Here is a 20,995-nt window from a genome sequence, read left to right on the forward strand (position 1 = left end):
TTGCAATCACTATTTCCGAATAGACAAAAAACGTTGTATAGCCATCCAGAAAAATATAAAATAACAATGAGGTATTATACAAAGGAAGGTGTTCCAATGGAAAAGATTGGGTTACTTCTCAGAAAAGGCGTTTTCCCATATGAATATATCGATTCACATGAAAAATTCAAAGAAACGTCATTACCATCAATCGAAAAGTTTTATAGTGACCTTAAAGGAAGAATATCACAGAAAAATTATGAGCACGCACAAAAAGTATAGAAGGAATTTGGCTGTAAAAATCTAGGTGAGTATCATGATTTGTATTCAAAAACCGATGTGCTCTTGCTTGCTGACGTATGGACTGCCTTTTGTGAAACATCTATGAAATACTATGAACTAGACCCAAGCCATTATGTATCTGCAGCATCCTTAACTTGGGATGCGATGTTAAAATACACAGGTGTAAAAATTGAGCTTTTTACAGATATGGAGATGCATGATTTTGCAGAAAAAGCAAAACGTGATGGAATTACAATGTCTTGTAGACGTTATTTTAAAGCCAATAATCCAAAATGCAAAAACTTTAACATACGCCGACCAAAAACATGGTTGTCATATGTTGATGCTAATAATCTTTATGGATGGGCAATGAGTCAGTATTTCCAAATCGGAAATTACAAGTGGGAGTATAGTGATGAGTTTCTTAAAGATCCAGAGAATAATAAAAAAGTGTTCAATACTATCCTAAAGAAGCGAAAGGATGCAACACGAGGCTGTTATGTGCAAATTAAGTCTTATTTTCCTGCACAAACGCATAACTATTTAATGGATCTCATATATATATATATATATATCCCTCAGCAGTCGAAAATATTAAGGTAAAACGTGAACAATTTAGTCCAAAACAGGAGTCATACTTAGAAAAAATGGGAAAGAAAAATTATGTATCGGTGGAAAAGTTAATAACGCATCTTGGACCTAGAGATGAGTATGTCCTTCATTATAGCGAATTACAATATTATGTGAAACTTGGAATGGTAGTAGATGAAATACAAAAGGTTCTTTCATTCGATCAATCTCCATGGTTAGAACCATACATTTCACTAAATTCAAATCTTTAAAAAAAGGCTAGGAATGATTTTGAGAGGGACTTCTTCAAGTTAATGAATAACTCTGTATATGGTAAAACTATGGAGAATGTTCGAAAGCATATAGATATCAAGTTATTACCACTTAGAAATAAAAAAGATGAGAAAAGTCTTCTGAACAAGATTCGAAAACTTCATTCAAATACGCCCGTTTATTAGATAAGGACTTAGTAGGAGTACATATGGGTAAATCAGAAGTTACGTTAAATAAACTGATCTTAGTCAGTGCAGCGGTTCTAGGTTTGAGTAAACTCCATATGTACCAATTCTGGTATGACTACGTAAAAGCAACTTATGGTGAAAAAGCAACCCTTTGCTATATGGATACTGATTCATTCATATACGGGGTAGAAACAGAAGATATTTGTCAGGACATGTTAAAAAATGCGGACCTCTTTGATTTTAATAATTATTCCCTAACCATCCATTAGTAAAATCACTTCCAGAGGACCAGTGGTTAAGGGGACGAACATTAAAAAATGCGGGTGTCATAAGTAAATTCAAGGATGAGTGTCCTGATTATATAATATCCGAATTCTTTGGGATACGTGCAAAATTATACCATTATGTTTTGGAAAATGGTAGTATCGGCTCAAGACATAAAGGCATTAGTAAGATGGGGATGGAGAACACTGCCAGAAATAATATGTCTATTACCGCAATTGGGGAACAGTATGATCCTTTGACCTTATTATATAGGGAATGTTTATTTGACAAAAAACAGATTTATGCAAAAAATGTCGGGTTCAGAACTAAGGATCATATAATATCTCTCGTTGAAGTAGAGAAACAGGCTGCTTCACCCTTTGATGATAAGCGTTGGATTTTATCTGACGGAAAGCGGACACTTCCATATGAACGTGCATTTTACTATTATCTAAATAGTGAAATGACACAAGAAAATGCAGAACAACGAGCAATGATAGTTAAACTTCGAATATAAAGGCTTAATATCCATTTACTAATATGATAATAATCTGTATTTATTTTTCTATGTAAATTTTTTTTCATAACAAATATGCAATGCAGGTATTGTATAATGGAAGATAACGGTTTAGGTAGAGCCTACGAAGTAGTTTCAACAGGTATTATTACGTAGAAAGACATTGAGAAGGCGCAAATAAAAATAATAGACAGCGCACTCTGTTCTCGCTACAAGAGAGACAGTAAGTTTATAAAAGAATACGTTAGCTATGTGAAAAAATTGCAAAAAGAAGATAAACCCAACGAATACATAAGAACTGTCGCCATAATGTTATTTCCAAATGAGGAGACATATAAAAAACGAATAAATCGATATAGGGAATGATATGAAAATAAGAAAGAGCTTCTTGAAAGTGTTGAGAACTTATACAAACTCTATTTTGAATTATCTAAAGAAGAGCGAATTATTACTGAAGAAGAAATTAACAATACTAGAGATGATCTTAGAGAGGATTATGACTGACATAACATTTCAAAGAAAGGTCAAGGCCAAATTTCATATCGCAATTGTAAGTAGAGCCCGGATATCCCAACACATCAGTTATTTTTACAAATAAATAACGTATATTTTATGTAGATAAAAGATAACAATATATAAATGTCATTTAGTAAGTACGTTATATCTGGGCGGTACCTGGGCTTTAACCACGAAGTAATGGAGTCATTTCCATTACAGAATACTCTAATAAATACCTGAAAGGTACAAAGTAGACACAAAAATAAGGTTCAGCATAAGGAATACTCTTGTGGGTGAAATCATATAAGAATAACTGGGATCAGACGGAAATTTGTTAAAGACAGCTATACAGAATCTGTCCGTATTTCTGATATTGCAAAAATCAAGAAAATACGTGAAAATAATGAGAAAAAAATAAGAATGTTAAATGGTACATAAAACCGTAATGACGGAGAGGTTTCCATCCGATTTTCTAATAAGCTAATTTTTTATCCCGTATAATTCATAAGGAATGGAACAAATATACCGTAGATTTCTATTCCTTCTTTCCGTATATCAATCTTTGCTTCTCGTAACCACAGCTATTTTAATCCGAATACAAGATTGGCTTTGGGTTCTTTGACCACCACAAAATCGTTTAAGGGGTCATCACAATCAGTTGTCACTAAACTATCTTCCCCTTTGATTTTTAAAGATAAATCTAGACAGTCTATAAAACCTAATGCATTCGGTACTCTCTTCAAGATATTTTTGGAAGGTTTGGCATACTTCAATCCAAGTTTATCAGCCACGTTTTTTCTAATAAAATTATTGTAAACTGAAGTATCGATTAAAGCCTTAGCGGTATAGTGGGTATGACCCTCTTTCATTGCTTTGCAACGCCTTTCAAGATGATCTATATCATCAGAAAAAGGCCAATTTTACATTCCACATATGCCATTTTACTCTTTTACAGTTTTCGCCTAAGTGACGTACTATAAAGATGCTTATTTTTTCTTTGTTAATTTAATTTATTTTATTTTAAGGTAAGCCAGGAGAGTACATTGATAATTTTAGACTAATAAAAATTATAAAAAATGCACAATGTAAACATCATCGCCCAATAAATCAAGCTCTGACTAGAATTTTAAGAGAAACTAATTTATGGCACACCCGCTAAAAATTAGGAAAAGGACAGTGATAAAGGCGAACAGAAAAAAACAAAAAAGTAGTTCAAACAGATCACCTGTATTTTTCTTTTAGTTAGGCTATTACTAACTACTATGCGTAAATACTGTCAGGCATAGAATGGTATATTTTTAGTAGGTCCGAAATTGTCTTCTAATAAAGAAGTAAAACTATCAAAATAAAACAAATAATGAAAACTATCCTATGATAAAGGAGTGATATGTAAAAAGAAAAAAAACCCAAAAACCCAAAAATAAGGTGAATAAAGAAAACCGGTACTTATTGATTATATAGAGGAGTCGGGAGGTGAAATTGACTAAAATAGGTAGAGGAGTCATTAATAATGACATGATCACGTGCATTAATAATCGTATTACTGTTTATCGATGGGGATATTTCTTCCTGGGTAATGCGGCGAGATGATCTTTGTTTAAAGTTGTGATAGAGTTCCAAGGCTTTATGGTAGCCATAATTATATTCGCGAAGGGAGCTGACATCAAAACGGCTGCGTACTTTGTAGTCAAATAAATGTATGTTGTAGGTGTTGTAATAGAATAGGCAAGCGTCACCATTAAAATCTGGTGGTAAAGGAGGTAATCTTTTCTTCAGCTTGTTACGCTTTTTGACTCAACGGATCCAATTTTTTGTTGATTAAAATAATTTCTTATTGGCACGATTTTCACATTGTTCGATATAACCTATATTATCATGTGTCCTTTTCGGTAAGTGATAAATCTGTTTAAAGACCACATAAGGTTTGGCGTTGTCCTTATCCTCATTTAGCAGGAAAGGTTTATTTTTGAGTGATGTACCGTTATGTTCGTGTCTGAAAACACTAGTGGTAAGCTGCTTCCATCGTTCAATCTGTTTTGGAGAACGGTGTATGTCAAAGGTGAAACGTGAATATTCTTTGAAATAACGATATTCTGAAGTAACTCTCTTTTTTGGGTTAATTTTGGTCACTGGAGTTACGCTATGTTGTAACCTAGCGTTTTGTGGTTTGTACTAATGGTTATATTTTCGTATTGTGACTGTATAACTGACGCCAAGGCATTGTGAATGAACTTCCTTACCGATGCCAATAGTAGATTCATTACAATGAAATTTAGGATCATGCTTTGGTACTGCAGTATTAATCGTAATACTTGTGGATTTGACAGAAGTTTTGACTGAGGTGAGAGGATTGGAGGGGTGTTTTAGTACAATAGCCTTATAGTGGCGATTACAACGCCAATTATCTCGATTCGTAACTGAAGCTGCAGGTCTTGGCAATTATTATGTTTGCAGGCAAGGTAAAAGCCTAAGTAAATCATGTGATTTTCAAAACTAAATTTGATAAAAGTTTTGGTTGACTTCCAACTAACTATTTCAGTGTTTTTGTAGAAGTCCAATCGGCGGTGGATTGCCAAAAATTTTTCTATTAATAATTGGCGTAAACATTTAAAGTATTTGTTTACGACATGCTTGGGAAATTGTCTATTAAGAAAGAATATGAATGTGAGGTAATTTCCTATTAAGTAGTTCAGATTGGCAATCTTAGATGTTGATCCAAATGTACGACAGTGTTCTTGTGATAGTTCAATATCATTGGTGTAAATCCGGTATAATTTGTCACCAGTATTAGGATGATCAGCTCTGTAAGTGGTATCGAGCATGTAATAATGACCTAAACTAGAGTTGTATAATGTGCCACTTCCTCTAGTGTCATAACTAAGGTTGCTTGTCTAAACCTCTTCAAAATCCTACGATTAGTTTCGTCAAAATTTTACTATAGATTTATTATAGTTTTGGCAGAGTTTTGGCAGTTTCAGCATTTATAATAAGTTTTGGCAGTTTCGCCTTTCTCCAAAGTTTCGCCAGTTTTTTAATATAACTTTAATATAGTTTCAGCAGAATTTCGCTTTTCAGCAAAACGCCATCTTGCCTAAACCCCTAGGTTTCGGCAAGCAACCTTAGTCATAACGGACATAGGGATTGAGTTTTTTGATATGAAAGCGAAACGTATGGACCTTTGCTGGTCGGTAAAGATGAACTATAGCCTTGGTAGGTTGGCAGAGGTTAGGAGTATCTTCGTTACTCATATTTGTGATAATGAAAGGAGGTAAAAAAAAGAAACCAGTTGGACTATTATAAAATGTCCAGTTAAAAAAAAAATTTTTCCTGACTTTTTAACACTAAAATAATAAAGAAACGAAGTAAAAGTAATATTTATGTATAATAAAGAATGATAAAAAGTGTAACTGTAATAAAGTGAAAACATAAAACTCTTGTCAGAAATAAATGGAAACGAACGTTTTTGTAATATTTATAAAAATAAACGACGACGTTATAAAAAATTTTTTGTTCCAGAATTTTTTGGAAAAGAGTTTTTTTTTTTTCTTTTTTTCTTTGTTGATAAAATTAAGATCATAATTAATTGTCGTCATATCACAGGCACGTGATACTCTATTCATTTGTTCAGAGTGTCATATGACAAATATATTTTGTTAATAAATTAGTGAAACTGGGTATAGCCCGGAGCAATGATCAACAGCTCGGAAAATGTTCAATGATCCACATGCATGTACTCCTGTGTGACCAAATAAATGCGTCATACGACAGTGTCTGTGTAATGGCTGAATTTTTTACATATACCCTAACTTAGTGTTTTTCTCAAATAAAATTTTTTTTTACTCTTGTCCTCACGTACGTTACTTTTAGCCAATAATATTTCACAAAAATTTCTATATAAACTGAAAAATGTCTATCACGTTACTTTGCCTTGTCAAAGGAAATACCCTTGCGAACGCTTTCTCTGTCAAAATAAGTAGGGACGAGCCTGTTAGTGAACTCAAGAAGGTTATTAAAGCGGAAAAACAGAATGACTTTGCTGGTGTGGACGCAAACAAGCTCAGGCTATAGAAGGTAGAAATTGGCAGCGATCACCTTGACAATCCATTGAAGAATCTCACACTCAATGACAATAACGAGCTGTCTGCAATAAACGAAATTGGTGACTATTGGACTGAGAAGCCGCCTAAAAAACATATTTACGTTCTAGTTGAACCACCTGCCTCGACCGCCACTTCAACCCGTGAGCAGGAATTACTTGAGCGTATTTCGTTGCTAGAGAAATCACTCAGCAAGTCTGTCCATGGTATGTATTTCTGCCAAGAAATTTCTGGGACCGTGCAGTCTCGGAAATCATTAGGTCATGAGTCGCTTAAATCAACAGGTTATGGAGAGCATTTACTAACCCTGTTGTTGCATTACAGCATTCGACGTTGTTGTAAGTCTGAAACGGACGAAGAGCTTCAAGTGGACCGTAAATATCGAACACGCGACCCTCGATGGTCTCAAAGAACACATACGTGGAGTGCGTAAGATACCAGCGCTCGAGAATGATGGAGCGGAAGTTAAATGATAGTGGAAAATTCTCACCTCGAAACGATCAGGGTCTTCGTGAGATGCTTAACGTATTCGTGTCAAAAAACAATCTCAAGTTCACCGTATTCATTGAGATGCCATCAAAACCATTTTCAGATTAGTCATTCCCGAAGGTGTGTCAGCTTTATGGTCTTGGCGAGTCAGACGATCCCTCGTTATCAGTGTTCCCACCTTTCACTTGCGAGTATAAAGAAATGGAAGAGAATTCTTCCAAGGCAATATTTAACAATCTTGTAACCGAACTGAAGGCCCGTCTAAAGGCTATTCCAATCAGCGGGAATGAAGCATCGAAATCACAATATGTCTGCTCCTATCTTGTTACCAGAGTAAATCTGTACGAGGGGAAGTTTGAGCTTCGACCAGAAAAAAACATCACAGGACCCAATGGACACGGACCAGTTGATTTCGCAATAGACTTACTCCAAACTGCGAAAACTGTTAGCGTGACAGAGGTAAAGGACGAAGATTTTTTTAAGGGTATTGCTCAGAATGCTGTTCAACTCGAATCTGCATTATCAAACTGTAAACGTAAGGCGAATGAGATGGAGGAAGAGAGTGTGTTTGTAGGTAAGGTATTCGGAATTATCACAGATGCAGAAAAGTGGTACTTTATGGAATGTTCGCTTGATGACCAGGACAGGCTAAGAGTCGTCGGGCTGGATGTGGGAGGTGCAAGCACCACCCACCTCCGGGTCTACGACCCGTCGCAGTACCTCCTTCCCCCCTACGGGGGCTCAGGAATCCCCTATATCTGTCACCATCTGTCAATAACATCTGTCATATAACAATATACTAAAAAAGGATAAAATAAGGGAAAAGAGAGGAAAATACGATAGAATCAAAGGGGTATGACAGATATGACGGATATGACAGATGTTTCAGAAAAATCGGGAGAGGGTATCCCCAGAAAAAAGTTTTGATTTTACCCCCCAGATCTGTCATTCTGTCATAGTTCTGTCATATAATCAGGATTCCGTCTAATAATCTGTTGGAGGCAGTGAGATAGCAAACCAGATAAGTTAGCAGTTAAGCCCCTAGAAGGTCTATAGAGCCAGTAAGACCAACCCCGTCCCGCCCCCGTCAGAAAAAATAAGTAATTGAACAATGGGTATTGAGAATAGAGCATATCCAGATAAGTTTAGAAGACAGTACTAATCCGTCTTCCTCTTTTTTGCCTTTTTAAGGCATTTATCAATACACTGTTTACAAGCGTCATCAGAATCTAAGATTTTCTGTCCAAGTTTTTTGCATTGCCGATTGTAAGCCGTCTGCTGTCTCTTAGCAGCGGTTTCTTTCTTTTTCTCCTTAGTCTTCTTCTTGATCACCCAGTCTATTCCAGTAAAAGTATTCTTATGCATACCACAAATTGTGCAGTCACCATGCAGCCGGTAACGCCCATTTGTAGTCATATCTTGTATTTCACTAGCCGTCTCAGTTTCCTTCTTGCACTTTAGGCAGTAAAAATGTGTCATTTTAAGATTTGAAGTCTAAAACCATTCCTTTAATTTGTCGTAATATGTCGCATTTAGAGAATTATTACAAATACTACAATCTCTCCGGAGTACCAGCACGAATTCTAAAAGGTGAGGAGCACTACAACCTATACAAAAAGCCCCTAAAGGAGAAGTCATCAGAGCGTCCACGAGTAGTTGTATGGAAACCAAATGCGACACATCAGGCAGATCTCGCAGAGATGCCAGTCGACCCCAAAGGATTCCACTATTTCCTCGTATTGGTGGAAGTCGCAGGTAAACGAGTCGACGCAGAACCCCTAAAGGATAAAACCGCAAATAGGGTTCTCAATGGATTTGTTAAAATCTACAGAAGAAATCGTATCAAGCCACCAACACATCGAATAGAGACAGACTCCAGATCAGAATTCACCAATGATCAGGTACGTGATTTTTCCCTGAACAGCCTAGGGTGATGATGAGGTTCGGAGAGCCAGGAAGGCATAAACAGCAATCTTATGCTGAAAGAGCTATCCAAGTCATCCAAGAACCCCTTCTTAAACGAATGGTAGCACAGGAGTTGAAAACCGGGGTGACATCCGTGGAATGGTCAGAAGATTTCCATAATATAGTGAGTAAAGTAAATGAACTCTGGCAGAGAAATCCCCCAGACATTCCGACAGGGTCACCCAAAGTGTCAAAAAAGACGGAACTTCTCTCTGAAGGAACGTGTGTCCGAGTAAAGTTAGATGAACCTATCTCAGTACTCGGTAATAAACTTCACGGAAAATTCTGTACAGGAGACATAAGATGGAACCCAAACATTCGTGTAATCAAAAAAATGATACTCTCACCCGAACAGCCTCCTACATATCTCCTTAATGGACCACATGGTCGATTAGGTGTATCCAGATGTGCATATACCCGAAAGAAATTGCAAGTAGTTCCTATTAATGAAAAGCCTCCACCTGACTCTGTGATAAGAGGACAACCTGAAAGATTTGTTCCTGAGCAGATACTTCGGCATCGCATTAGAAAAGGTCAAGACCAGTATTTGGTTAAGTGGGAGCGCTATCCAGACACTGAGGCTACTTGGGAACCTGCTGACCGGTTGAAGGAGGATGTCCCTGACTTAATTCGCAAATTTTGGGAATAAAAAAAAATAGAAGAATTAAAGGGTCTTATTTTTTATCCCCTCGATTAGCATCAGGAACTATCGGGATAAAAACATTCTTCCCATCACAGGTAAAGGCTATATGTTCACGTGATTCATGGACATCATAATTGTAACGTTTCAGACATGTTCGGCTTAACCCAATCTCCCTATGCTTGTATCCATCTAAAACTGCAAGATCCTCAGTGATAGCATAATCAGGGGTAAGTTTGATTGACACTCCCTTTACCATGCCGAATGTCCTACCTGTTCCTGAAGCACCAGATATGTTGTATGTAATACTCTTGTCGATATCCAACCCTAATTCCTCAGCAGCTTCTCTCTGAATAAAAGACGCATTAGCACAAGTGTCTGCTAAACACTGAATTGCTATTCCATTAACCTCCCCATTCAGTGCTAAAAGATCTTTAGTATTCTCTAAACGAGCTATGTCAATATCCATAGGATCATCTACCCTGATATCCTCTTCTTGTTCCTCCTCAACTAGGTCCTCCGGAATCTCTGTGACTTTTCTAGCAGACAATAACTCCTCCTGAAGAATCTCACGGAGTAATTTCCTAAAGTCTGCAGACCTTAACAGGCTTAATAAGTCATTCTTAGTAACAGCTTTTGCAGGTATAGACTTACTACCAGTAACTTTCACAGGAATCTTAACAGGGGTTGCTTTGCCTTTCAATGGCACACTAGAAGAGCTAACTGCTGTCTTATTTGGGGACGACTTAAGAAGTTTTGAGATACTCGAACCTACTTTTTTTGACCCAACACGAACCATATAGACATCACCATCTTTTTCTCTCAATTCTACCTTTTCACCAAAACTCGCAGTATCAATGTCCATAGCATCATCATTAAGATTGAGGTTTCTCATTGCTTGGGCCAAATCCAGATCATCACGTCTATCTTTAGCCTTCTGAAGTTGTTTTGTAAGTATTTTAGACGTCCCACATTTATATCCCATAATAAGATCAATAGCATTTTGATGATCATCCAAAGTCCACTCAGGAGCATCAGGATCATCACCAACATCAAGTTCTACATAACCATCATCCCAATCAGAATCCTGAGGATCCTGAACAACACGTCTCTGTGGTTTTGGTCGAACAGGTTTAATCTGCTGTCTATAGACTGGTGGATTACGAACTGGCCGAGCCTGTAATTGTTTAAATTGCACCTGAAAATTCTTGGTAAGTTCCTCAGCTTGAGCCTTAAGTAACTCTTGTAATTGTTCTTGAGTAACCCCAGATGACTTTGATGTCAGTACGACAGGTTCCTGTTTTCCTAACGGAGGTTGAGTTACATCACTGTAATCTGCTTGAAGTCGTCGATTTCTATCTTGTAACCCCAAGCGCATTTCAGCCCTTCTCCGTTCTAAATTTCTCAGATGTTTAACCAAGTCATCAGGATTAAGATTACTAAACCTTTCTGCTTCAAAAATATTATCAGCTAAAAGACCTCTAAAGAACTGGTCGATAATAAGATCATCAGTTAGTTTTAGTAATTTTCCAGCCCTCTTTACAGTTCTATAAAATGCATCAACTGGCTCATTTTCCTGATAAAGACTGTTAAAACGGATACGTTTCTTTTCATCTAAAATAGTTGGAAATTGTGTTCTAAGCCAATAAAGCGCCTGGTTAGGTTTAATACCTGGAAAAACTATAGGATGATTATTAGCAGCAGCAACACCAGCATCTGCAGTAGCTGGAGCAACTCTATCTGTCAGACGAGCACCAGCTCTTCCCCAAGCTTTATCTCCACCTATTAAATCATGGGTAGGAATAAATGCCGCTTTAATAGTTACTAATGCATTAGCTGCATCTGTAGCATAAACATGTGCTTCAGACCCATTTACATAGGTACCTGCATTTGGTCCTCCTGCACCTTCTGGTATTACTAATGCTACAAAAGCAGCTAAATTAGCTCCACCTCTTGAAGTGATACCAGAAAGTTCCCAATTTTTTCCTGTAATTTCTCGATCAAACCATTCAGCCGCTTCACCAGCCATGCAGCTTCTAAGTATACCCATAGCTCTTTTCCAAGACTCTGGTGGCCCTCCAGCAGCGTATGGGTTAAGATTAATAGTATCAAGATAACCCATATAAAGCCTAACAAATGTATCAATATCATCAGTAGCTTTGCCCTCAAAAATTGGCAATCCTATCGCAGTGGTAGCCATATCGTCTCTAGTGGATTGTTTAAAAGAGGTGGAGGAGGGTTCAATTGTCTAATTCGAAACCATTGTACCTGAATTCTAAGAGCAGCTATCTGTTGGAAAAGTCTATTCCTAAGTCTCCCTAATGTCTGAATCCCAAAATGCACCCTATTATTAGCATGTGCTAGCTGTGCATTAACCTGTCCAAGTTGCGCATTAACCAATACAAGTTGCCCTCCAGTCCGAGTAGCCCTCAGCCGCCAATGATTTAAAAGGATATTACCACGATTCACAGCATTTTGAGCCTCATTACGATCCCTTACTGCTTGAGTATAATCTGCTTGTAATACATTACGTTCATGTCGTGCCTGATTACGTTCACCTATAGCCCGTTGACGAAGCTCTACCATAGTATCATAATCTCTTTGCAGGTTATGGTTTTCTTCTATGAAATTATCATTGGCAGCACGTATAATAACTAATTGATGTTCTAAATTAGTAAACGTTTCATCAAATGCATTTATCTTACCTTGTGCAAAAACTAACAAATCTTTTGTAATACCAAGTTCTTCATGTTTTGCTTTACAGCGATACATTAATATATTAATAATATGTTTGATTTGATTATTTGCCTCCTGTATCTCTGAATCAACAGTTAAACGACCCCTGGTAGTCAATAAATTTGCATGAGCCTTTAGTATTCTAACTAATTCATCATCGTCTTTTTCATTGACCAAGTGTGCAGGAGGCGGTCCAGTAGGTTCTGAAGGAGTATAAACTGGAATTGGTGTTGATGTTGACATCGTATTTAAACTAAGTTAGAATAAAATTCAAATGGATCTTTATGTATACAATTTGGACGAGTACACGACCGACTCAAGACAAGGCAATGAGTTTGCTCCATCATGGCCCTTTCAATTAGCCGTAGCAGGTAGCTCAGACTCAGGTAAGACAACTATGATCATTAATTTGTTAATGTGTGACAAGAAAGCAAAGGAGGATGGTAATCGGTATGTACTATGTGATGCAGTACTTTTAGTTGGCAGATATCTTGATGAGCCGAAGTGGGCAGTTGTACATGATTTTTTCGAAGAGGAGAAGATCTCATTCACTGCAGTAACCCATGATGAGATTCCAGAGATTGACTCCTTCAACCCTACTCAAGCTACTGTGGTAATCTTCGAGGATCTGATGGATGCACCTAAAAAAATCCAGGATCTCATCACTGGTTACTTTACACATGGACGACACAAAAATATTTCATGTATTTATGTAGCCCAAAGATTCTTTGCCATTCCTAAGGCTATTCGAGAAAATGTTAACTACATCTCACTGCATGGAGGTCATGGGAGCCTTACAGATACCAAGAGAATCATCCGCCTATATACAGAAGAATCAGAGTCATTAGCACCAGTAATTGATGATCTTACTCTGCAACGTGAATTTGTAGTGTTTGATCTTAGACGGTCCAAAAGTGATCCACTGTCCATTCGAGTAAGATGGGATACTAGTCTCAGTTCGATCACAGAGCAATCTCAGTTCAATCCTAGTTCGATCTCAGTTCAAACTCAGTTTGATCCAAGTTTGAACCCAGTTCGATCTCAGTCTGAACCCAGTTCAATCACAGTTCGATCCAAGTTTAGACCCTATGGTCAGAAAGCTGTATTTGAAGCAAAAAAAGGTGGACACTTGATTGAATTTGCTTGGGTATTTCCATCCCCTAAAGAACGTCAACATTTACTTGTACCTGGTGTCTTAGCCAAGAATGCAGATACCTGGATTAAATATGTCTTTCGGGAAGCTTATGGACTCTCTGGTAAGACCCTAGGAGCCGACTTTCAGGATTTCTTAGCAAAAGTACAGGGTAGGACTGCAAAGACTGAAACTTTGAAAACTGAGAATGTGAAGGAGTTATTCTCCCGATATGAAGCCCTGAAGTCTAGTCACCCTCTGGATGATAAACAAATAATAGAAGGTATTGAAGTCCTTCTACAAATCTTTTCTAAGAGCCACATGGACCGTCGAGCATTACAAGTAGGAATTAATAGTATCTTGTGAGAATATCAAGTAATTCGTCTGCAGAAGCTCTAAGAATCATAGCACTTTTTTTACGGCCTTCAAAGTCAATCCTTAACATCTTAGCCTTCAACCCTATTGCTCCTAAAGCACGAGAAGCAAAGTTCTTAGTCATTGGATTACTTATATGATTTACATAGTTCTCATAGAATGTAGTGAAAGGCTCGTCAATACCATCTGGATATGTATCCCTTAGAAATTGATATAAAGCAATTTCTCCACTGTCACAACCTATGGCTATAAGCTGTTCGAGAAGCCACTTCCTAATATCTTCATATGGCTCTCCATCCATAATATTTATATCCAGTCTTTGTGTAAACAATTGTGTAAAGTACACATTACTTCCCCGACGAATGATCTGAACTAACTTATCCCTAGCAAGTCCCAAAGCTTGTAGAGGGTCATTTTCATCACTAATCTTCTTTATAATCTGTCTGTATAATACACTGGATAATCCTCCATATGCTGTTTTTGAAGTGATTACTCCACAGTTTTGGCACTGGTTTATTATGATTGATGTTGACATGGCTATCTTTCTTTATGTAAAAAAGAATTATTCAAAATTAAGTAACTATTCGGAGCAGTCCTTGCACAACTTGTCCGTTAAGTCACTTGGGTTTACAGGCATGAGACATTCCCTATACAACTCAATATTAAGCTCTGCAAGTCTCGGGGTATGGTCCTCCAAAGTTCGTGGACGACCAGAAGGACTGATAGTTGTCATATCAGTCATATCCTGCTGTAAGATAAAATCATCATATTTATCTTGGTCAGCCTGAATAGCAGTCCTGATTTGTTGTATATCATTGAAAGTTAACCGCTGCCCATCAAGATTTTCCTCATTATAGCGTGTTTCATTGATGATTTCCTCTATAAGCGCCTCTTCTTCATAATGGACAAGGTAGTAATCCTCAACTACCTCATAGTCACTCTCAATCAGTCTATGATATGTTCTAGTACCACGTCGAACATAACGTCCTGTATCTGTATTTAAATATACAGGTTGCTCTTCAGGTGGAGGTGCAGTTTGTCTACGGACAAGCCTTCCATCAATATAATCATGGGATTCCATAACTATTCGATTAAAGGTATCTCCACCGATAATAATTGGACGTCCAGTTATAGGGTTAGCTATATAAGGGTAAGACATGTCTTTTTTCTGTACGTGTCTACATACCTAATAGTTTTCTTCAATTTACAATAACCAAGTGACACGGTCATCAGTCCTTATCAAGGCAAACATGGCATAATAGCCTTTATCTTTATTAAATTTATTTAATGAACTTACAAAAATAAAATAAAATTTTCAAAGTACAAAAGAGAAAAATAAAATTAACTAAAAACAAAACTATATAGTCTCCAAAACAGTAATAAAGCTATAAAATTAATTCGAAAAGGAAAAAATCGCATAACACTAAAACTATCCTGATCCCCCGCCTAGATATATTCCAACCTAAGAAGAAGCAACTATGCAAACAAACCAACGAACAATGTGCCATTATTAAAATCGACACACCACCCTGCTAAAGCTGTTAGTAAGTTGCACCGTTAGACGACCCAGAAAACCCGAATAGTGTTTAAACCAAGGCAAACCATATTTCATCGAGTTCATCAAATAATCAACGTCGGAGTCACATGTGGCGTCGGAAAGGGTCGGAGGAGGTAAAGTTGAGAAAGGTAAGTACGTGGACTTTGGCAAATTGGAAGGCCGAGAAAGTTTAAGTTTTTGAGTGATATTCATCGCGTCTTCCCATTGAGATTTGTCATAGGAGCGCGGTAGCCAAATTCTTTTTCTGATCTTTTGGATAAAGTGATTGTGGATAGCAGAGATAACCTTCATCGCTGAGTTACGTGGAATGGAAAGTTCATCAAAAAATTCGACGAAGGATTTTGGAAGGCAGCCACGGACAAGACTATATGAGGCCCAATTTGAAGAAGAAAAGGACCAACAAGGAAGAGATTTAAATTTGTTAATAATCAGAGAGGGATCCTTTTTAACGAGATCACCAGCATATTGGAGTTTCATGATAAAATTTTTCTGGTAGGAAAAGAGAATTTGTTCCATAGCAGTTCGTCTACATTTGCACATAAACAAGTGCATGAAATCTTCCTTAGAGTCGAGGCATGAACGACACGTTAAAATGTCAATATATAAGTCCGGGCGAATTCTTTTGAGATGTTCCAAGGTAGGCAAATCTTCCAAAAAGAGTTTAAATTTGAAGGTGCGATGAAAGGAAGCATGAGCACGAGTAAAGGAGGTATCATGCTGAGGTTCAGAATTTAACAAGAACCAGGTAAGATCCCAATCAATCACGAAATCTGAAATGGAAGATAAAATAATGGTAAAGTTAAAACGCGATAAACGCGTTAATCTATGCATCCACAGCATTTGCGAATATTGCTTAAATAGGCGTCGTGGGTTGGATTCGCATAAAATATCATCATATTTTAATAAGAAATCGTGAGGAGATACTTGATCCAGATCAGAAAGAAGAATTGCTGAAGAAGAAGTATGCGCAGAGTTATCCAGAGAGTCCGCGTAGTCATTATAGAAATTACCAGAGTGACCTTTCACTTTAACAGCCGTGACGGATAAAGATTTGGAGGAAATGAGACGTTCAATAATGGCCCAGAGTTCAAAATTGGTGGTCTTGTAATAAAGCCTACTATTGGAATAAGAAGAAGAAGCACATAGACGAAGACCATCTATGGCAGATTGAGAGTCAGTATAAATAGTGACCGTTGAAGAAGGAGGAGTGACTGTGAGGGCAGCATGTATAGCAGCGGTTTCAGCTCTTGAAGAGGAAGGCCAATTATGAATAATTCCATGTGCATAAGCAGCGATAGATTGGAAAAAACCAGCGCCATCGAGGACTTGAACCCAAGACCAACCCATCGAAACATCAGGAGTGCCAAGGTTAATTAAGGAACCATCGGTATAAAAACAATAATGGTTGTCAAGAGGAGTCGCTAACGGAGAAGCAGCAAAAGCAAGGGAGGCAACCGAGCCCAAAGGGGAAGGAGTAGGAGAAGGCACAGTATCCACATCTACTTGTGAAAAATTTGGTTGAATGTCCAGACGACTAAAGTATGTTCTTACAGTTTCATCAAGGTCCGCCCAAGTAAAGGGAGAAGAAATATTGGTGGTGTCATGTCTAATACGCTCCTGCGTAGTTGGGAGAATTAAAGATCTAATTGGAGAGAGTTTTGGGATGATACATAAGGGAGTAACATCAGATGGTTGATTTTTAGTATGAGAAACCGGTACATGTTTAGAACAACCGGGGCAAGGAGTGAGCGTGATAACATCATTAGGGCGAGTCACACAATCAGAGGTCCAATGGACAATCTTGCAGGAATATTGTTGTTTACTAAGTTGTTTTCCAAATAAAGGAGAACCATCATCATCCAAAGTCACGATCTATTTCATGGATTTTCGAGATGAGCCAAAAGCCGGAACCAAGTCAATGTTTGAAGGGATAGCTTCAGAGGAAAATTGTTCCAAAAGCAGAGAATTGGAATTTGGAACAGTGACGCATTGGTGGATGTCGTTGAACCATTTATGCGGGAGGACTCGATGACCTTTCCTACTTGATAGATTGGATAAATAAACATTCCAAGTGATCATATGGGTTCCTTGAGGCGTGATGAATTGAGATAGGTAATAAAGTTGCAAACTTCTAAGACGCCAGAAGTAAGATATAAAAATCTTTGGAGTCATAACGTCAAATAAGGGTGTATGACCATCAGATATAGTAAGGTCAGGCAAAGTTGAAAGTCGAGAACGTGACAACTTGAAAGGAGTGGCGGTCAGAAGAGCAATAGTGCAAGCGATATAATCCTGTTTAAAAGCAAAAAGTTTAGACCATATAGTCCAATCTTTAACTAACAAAGGGGAAACAGGAATCAAAAAAGAAAATTGAATTAAACGCAATCTATATAAAAATAAACTTTTCATAAAAGAAGAAGAAGAATTAGCTAATAAAAATAAATTAGTTAAATGTGTTTGTGATTGGTGAAAAAATAAATTAATCAATCCCAAGCCTTGAGATAAAAACAAAATAGAATCTGGGAGTACACGTGAAAAATTAGCCTTATGTTTAACCAAGGAACGGATACTGCTGGTTGCCGAGGCACATTCAGATTCAGAGAGGTGTGTGACTTGCATGCGATATTCCAATTTCGGAATAAGGACAGTGTTGTGTAAATAAACTACTTGTTTAGCAGATAATTTGGCAGGACGAGCGGTAGCAGCGAAAGAGTTACATTCTCTAGCAACTTGCTTTTTGACAAAATCGCGAGATCCAGCAACATTGAACCAGACGCCCAAGAAGCGGAAAGAGCTATTCATGGAGATGGGCACAATAGAGATGGAAGGAACTTTGTTCAATCCAGATAATTGCAAGTCAAACACGACTGGAGAAGGCGAAGGAGCTGAAGTGGGAGGCAACGAATTAGTAATTAAAACATATTTGTTGTGATTAGCGGAAGTATTATTGATCTGATAAAATTCTTCCGTAATAGAAAGCATCGATTCCATTCCAGATTTAGATGACGAGATTAAAGTAGAATCGTCCATAAAGACCAAGTTGTTGATGCGTAATCCATCTGGACTTGTCTTAGCCAAGGGATTAGATAAAGAAGGAGCATAAAGTATATATGGATCCATCATTTCATTCTTAAGAACAGTCAATAAAGGGTCTATATATATAACCCAGAGTAAAGGAGAGATAACTTCGCCTTGATCTATACCAATACGAACGCGGTAAGAAGGTGTAGTTCCATGAGCAGTAAAAACGCGATTAGAGCGTTTCATAAAGAGGGATAAAATAAACTTGGTAGCAGAAGCAGGAAGTTTAATGCATTCTAAAGCAAAACGCAACATCTTGAGATCAACCGAGTCAAAAGCCTTCGAAATATCTTGTGAAAGAATCCAAAGCGGCGATTTGTTGACATGAGCATCATGGATAATAGATTCCAGGACGACAATAGGGTCGCGACAAGAACCACCAGGGAGACCGGCGAAGTTTCCTCCTTTGAGAACTTCATTCGAAGCCAAAATGGAAGCGAGACGATTATAAAAGAGTTTGACCAAAGATTTCCTAATTACTTCAAGTAAAGTAATAGGTCTTGTATTCTTGAGTTGACACTTCCATTCGTGAGGTTTAGGGATAGGGAAAACCATAGCTTGACGCCATAAATCAGGAATGTCTGCAGTGTGGAAACATGATTGGACCAGAATTAAAACCAGAGCAGAAGCGTTTGAACCCAGATGCTTAAGCATCTCATAAGTAATCATAGAAGGACCAGGAGCTTTGTCGTTAGGCATAGAAGAGACCGTAGACAACCATTCTTCAAGAGTAGGAGGATCCAACAAAGAATCATAAATAGAAGAATTCACATCATCTATAGGACGATAAGCAGAAGACCATTTTTCAGGAAGAGCTGAAATGTTATCAGGAGGAGATGATTTTATAGGTACGGAATTCTGGAAATGGTTGATAACAGCGGCATCAATATCATGCAGGTCCGTTAGAAGTTTAGGTTGTGTAGAGTGGTCGATAAAGACACGATCCAATGTGATACGACGTCGAGTCCTTGAGAGAGCTGAATTAATGAATGAGGAAATATCAAACTCAAAATTGTTGTCCCTATCATCCAATTTGGCACGAATGGAAGAATCTTGAAAATCTTTCTCTTTGAGAAGAAGGAGGCCATAAAGGGCACTGGAAATAGTCTTTAAGGATTCTAATAAAGAATTAAAACCGTCTTGCCTACATGTGGTTAAAGAAGTAGGTAAAATAGGGGGAGAAGGAATAACCTTCTTATAAAGATGAAGAATTTTTTGAAGTCGAATGAAATGAATGGACCAAACATGTTCATATCTATTAAAATATGAGTAGGATATTTGCGCAATAAGCGTATCGAATGCAAAAGATGGCTGAGGAAACGATAATGTTGAGTTAAAGCTTCCAAATCTTTGGGCACCGTAGGCGTATGGTGATTACCAACCGTGACAGATGGAAGAGAGGCATTAGCAGCTTTCACGATACGAGAATGTAGATATTCACATTGTTGATTGATGTGCCATGTTGAAAAGGTAGAAGGAGGAACGTCACATAAGGAGTCAGTGTAAACAGAAAAGGATTCCCATTGTTGAGTAGTGACTGAATCAAATTTGAAAATGCGGCAGGTTCGTCGTTGAAGTTGTTTAGCACGAGCAACCTTGATAGACGCGGCCAAGAGTGAGTCATCAAAATACGTGATGATAGGATTGTGGTCAGAAGAGCAGGTGTCTTGTGCGTCAAATATGTAGGAAGTGAGAGCAAAGCATTTTAACATCGGGCAAGACCAAACATAGTCTATACGAGTAACTTGGTCATCACGGTGAAAGGTGCCTAAAGAAGTAGAAGCATTAACAGGAATGGTTTCTTCATAACCATGAGATAAAAGATGATATAACAAACGATAAGCTCGTTGAGAAGCAATAGCAGGGCGATTAAAGTAAATGGGATAATAAATGTCTAAATGCATATTAAAATCTCCACAAATAACGTGATAAAAATTTTGTTGTTTGGTTTGCACCAATAATTGTAAAAGAAGGTCAATAGTTTCTGAACGTAGTTTAGAATCAGAAATAGGAGGAATATATATAACAAAAATGTGTAATTTAACGTTGCCTTTAAAATATAGATCAACAGATAAAATTCGTGAAGAGTGTGAAACAAAATCTTGTACATGGGAAGCAAGGGATTTTTCAATAAAAAGGGAAACGCCACCAGTAGATTTAACTTGTTTAGTTTTATCTATATCAGATGAAAAAACAGTATAATTAGGGAGGCGTTTAGATAAAAAATGAATTTGTTTAGGAGATAAATGGGTATCTACGATACCACCAAAGGAGATATGTTTGAGGTTGAAAAAGTTGGAAATTTGTTCAAATTTAACTTGACTATTATGGCGAAGACCATTAACATTAAA

General features: G+C 37.5%; 4 protein-coding genes across 4 annotated transcripts; 2 read left to right on the forward strand and 2 right to left on the reverse strand.

The window, feature by feature from the left end:
• Positions 1-908: 908 nt before the first annotated feature.
• Positions 909-2,073, forward strand: OCT59_028677 (uncharacterized protein; the record flags this gene model as incomplete). The annotated part of the gene is made up of 4 exons (XM_066147469.1): positions 909-1,040; positions 1,110-1,164; positions 1,290-1,370; positions 1,562-2,073. 4 exons carry the CDS (start codon positions 909-911, stop codon positions 2,071-2,073), a joined length of 780 nt encoding a protein of 259 aa, XP_065994178.1.
• Positions 2,074-3,152: 1,079 nt separating this feature from the next.
• OCT59_028678 (uncharacterized protein) lies at positions 3,153-3,440 on the reverse strand (the record flags this gene model as incomplete). The annotated part of the gene is made up of 1 exon (XM_025324409.2): positions 3,153-3,440. The coding sequence occupies one exon, from the start codon at positions 3,438-3,440 to the stop codon at positions 3,153-3,155; it is 288 nt and encodes a 95-aa protein (XP_025186246.2).
• A 949-nt stretch (positions 3,441-4,389) lies between these two features.
• OCT59_028679 (uncharacterized protein) lies at positions 4,390-4,832 on the reverse strand (the record flags this gene model as incomplete). Its single annotated transcript, XM_066147470.1, has 2 exons — positions 4,390-4,743; positions 4,812-4,832. 2 exons carry the CDS (start codon positions 4,830-4,832, stop codon positions 4,390-4,392), a joined length of 375 nt encoding a protein of 124 aa, XP_065994179.1.
• Positions 4,833-7,358: 2,526 nt separating this feature from the next.
• Positions 7,359-7,949, forward strand: OCT59_028680 (Coronin-like protein crn1; the record flags this gene model as incomplete). The annotated part of the gene is made up of 1 exon (XM_066147471.1): positions 7,359-7,949. The coding sequence occupies one exon, from the start codon at positions 7,359-7,361 to the stop codon at positions 7,947-7,949; it is 591 nt and encodes a 196-aa protein (XP_065994180.1).
• Positions 7,950-20,995: the final 13,046 nt, after the last annotated feature.

Source organism: Rhizophagus irregularis, chromosome 8 (genome assembly GCF_026210795.1).
Source record: "Rhizophagus irregularis chromosome 8, complete sequence".
Classification (NCBI taxonomy): domain Eukaryota; kingdom Fungi; phylum Glomeromycota; class Glomeromycetes; order Glomerales; family Glomeraceae; genus Rhizophagus; species Rhizophagus irregularis.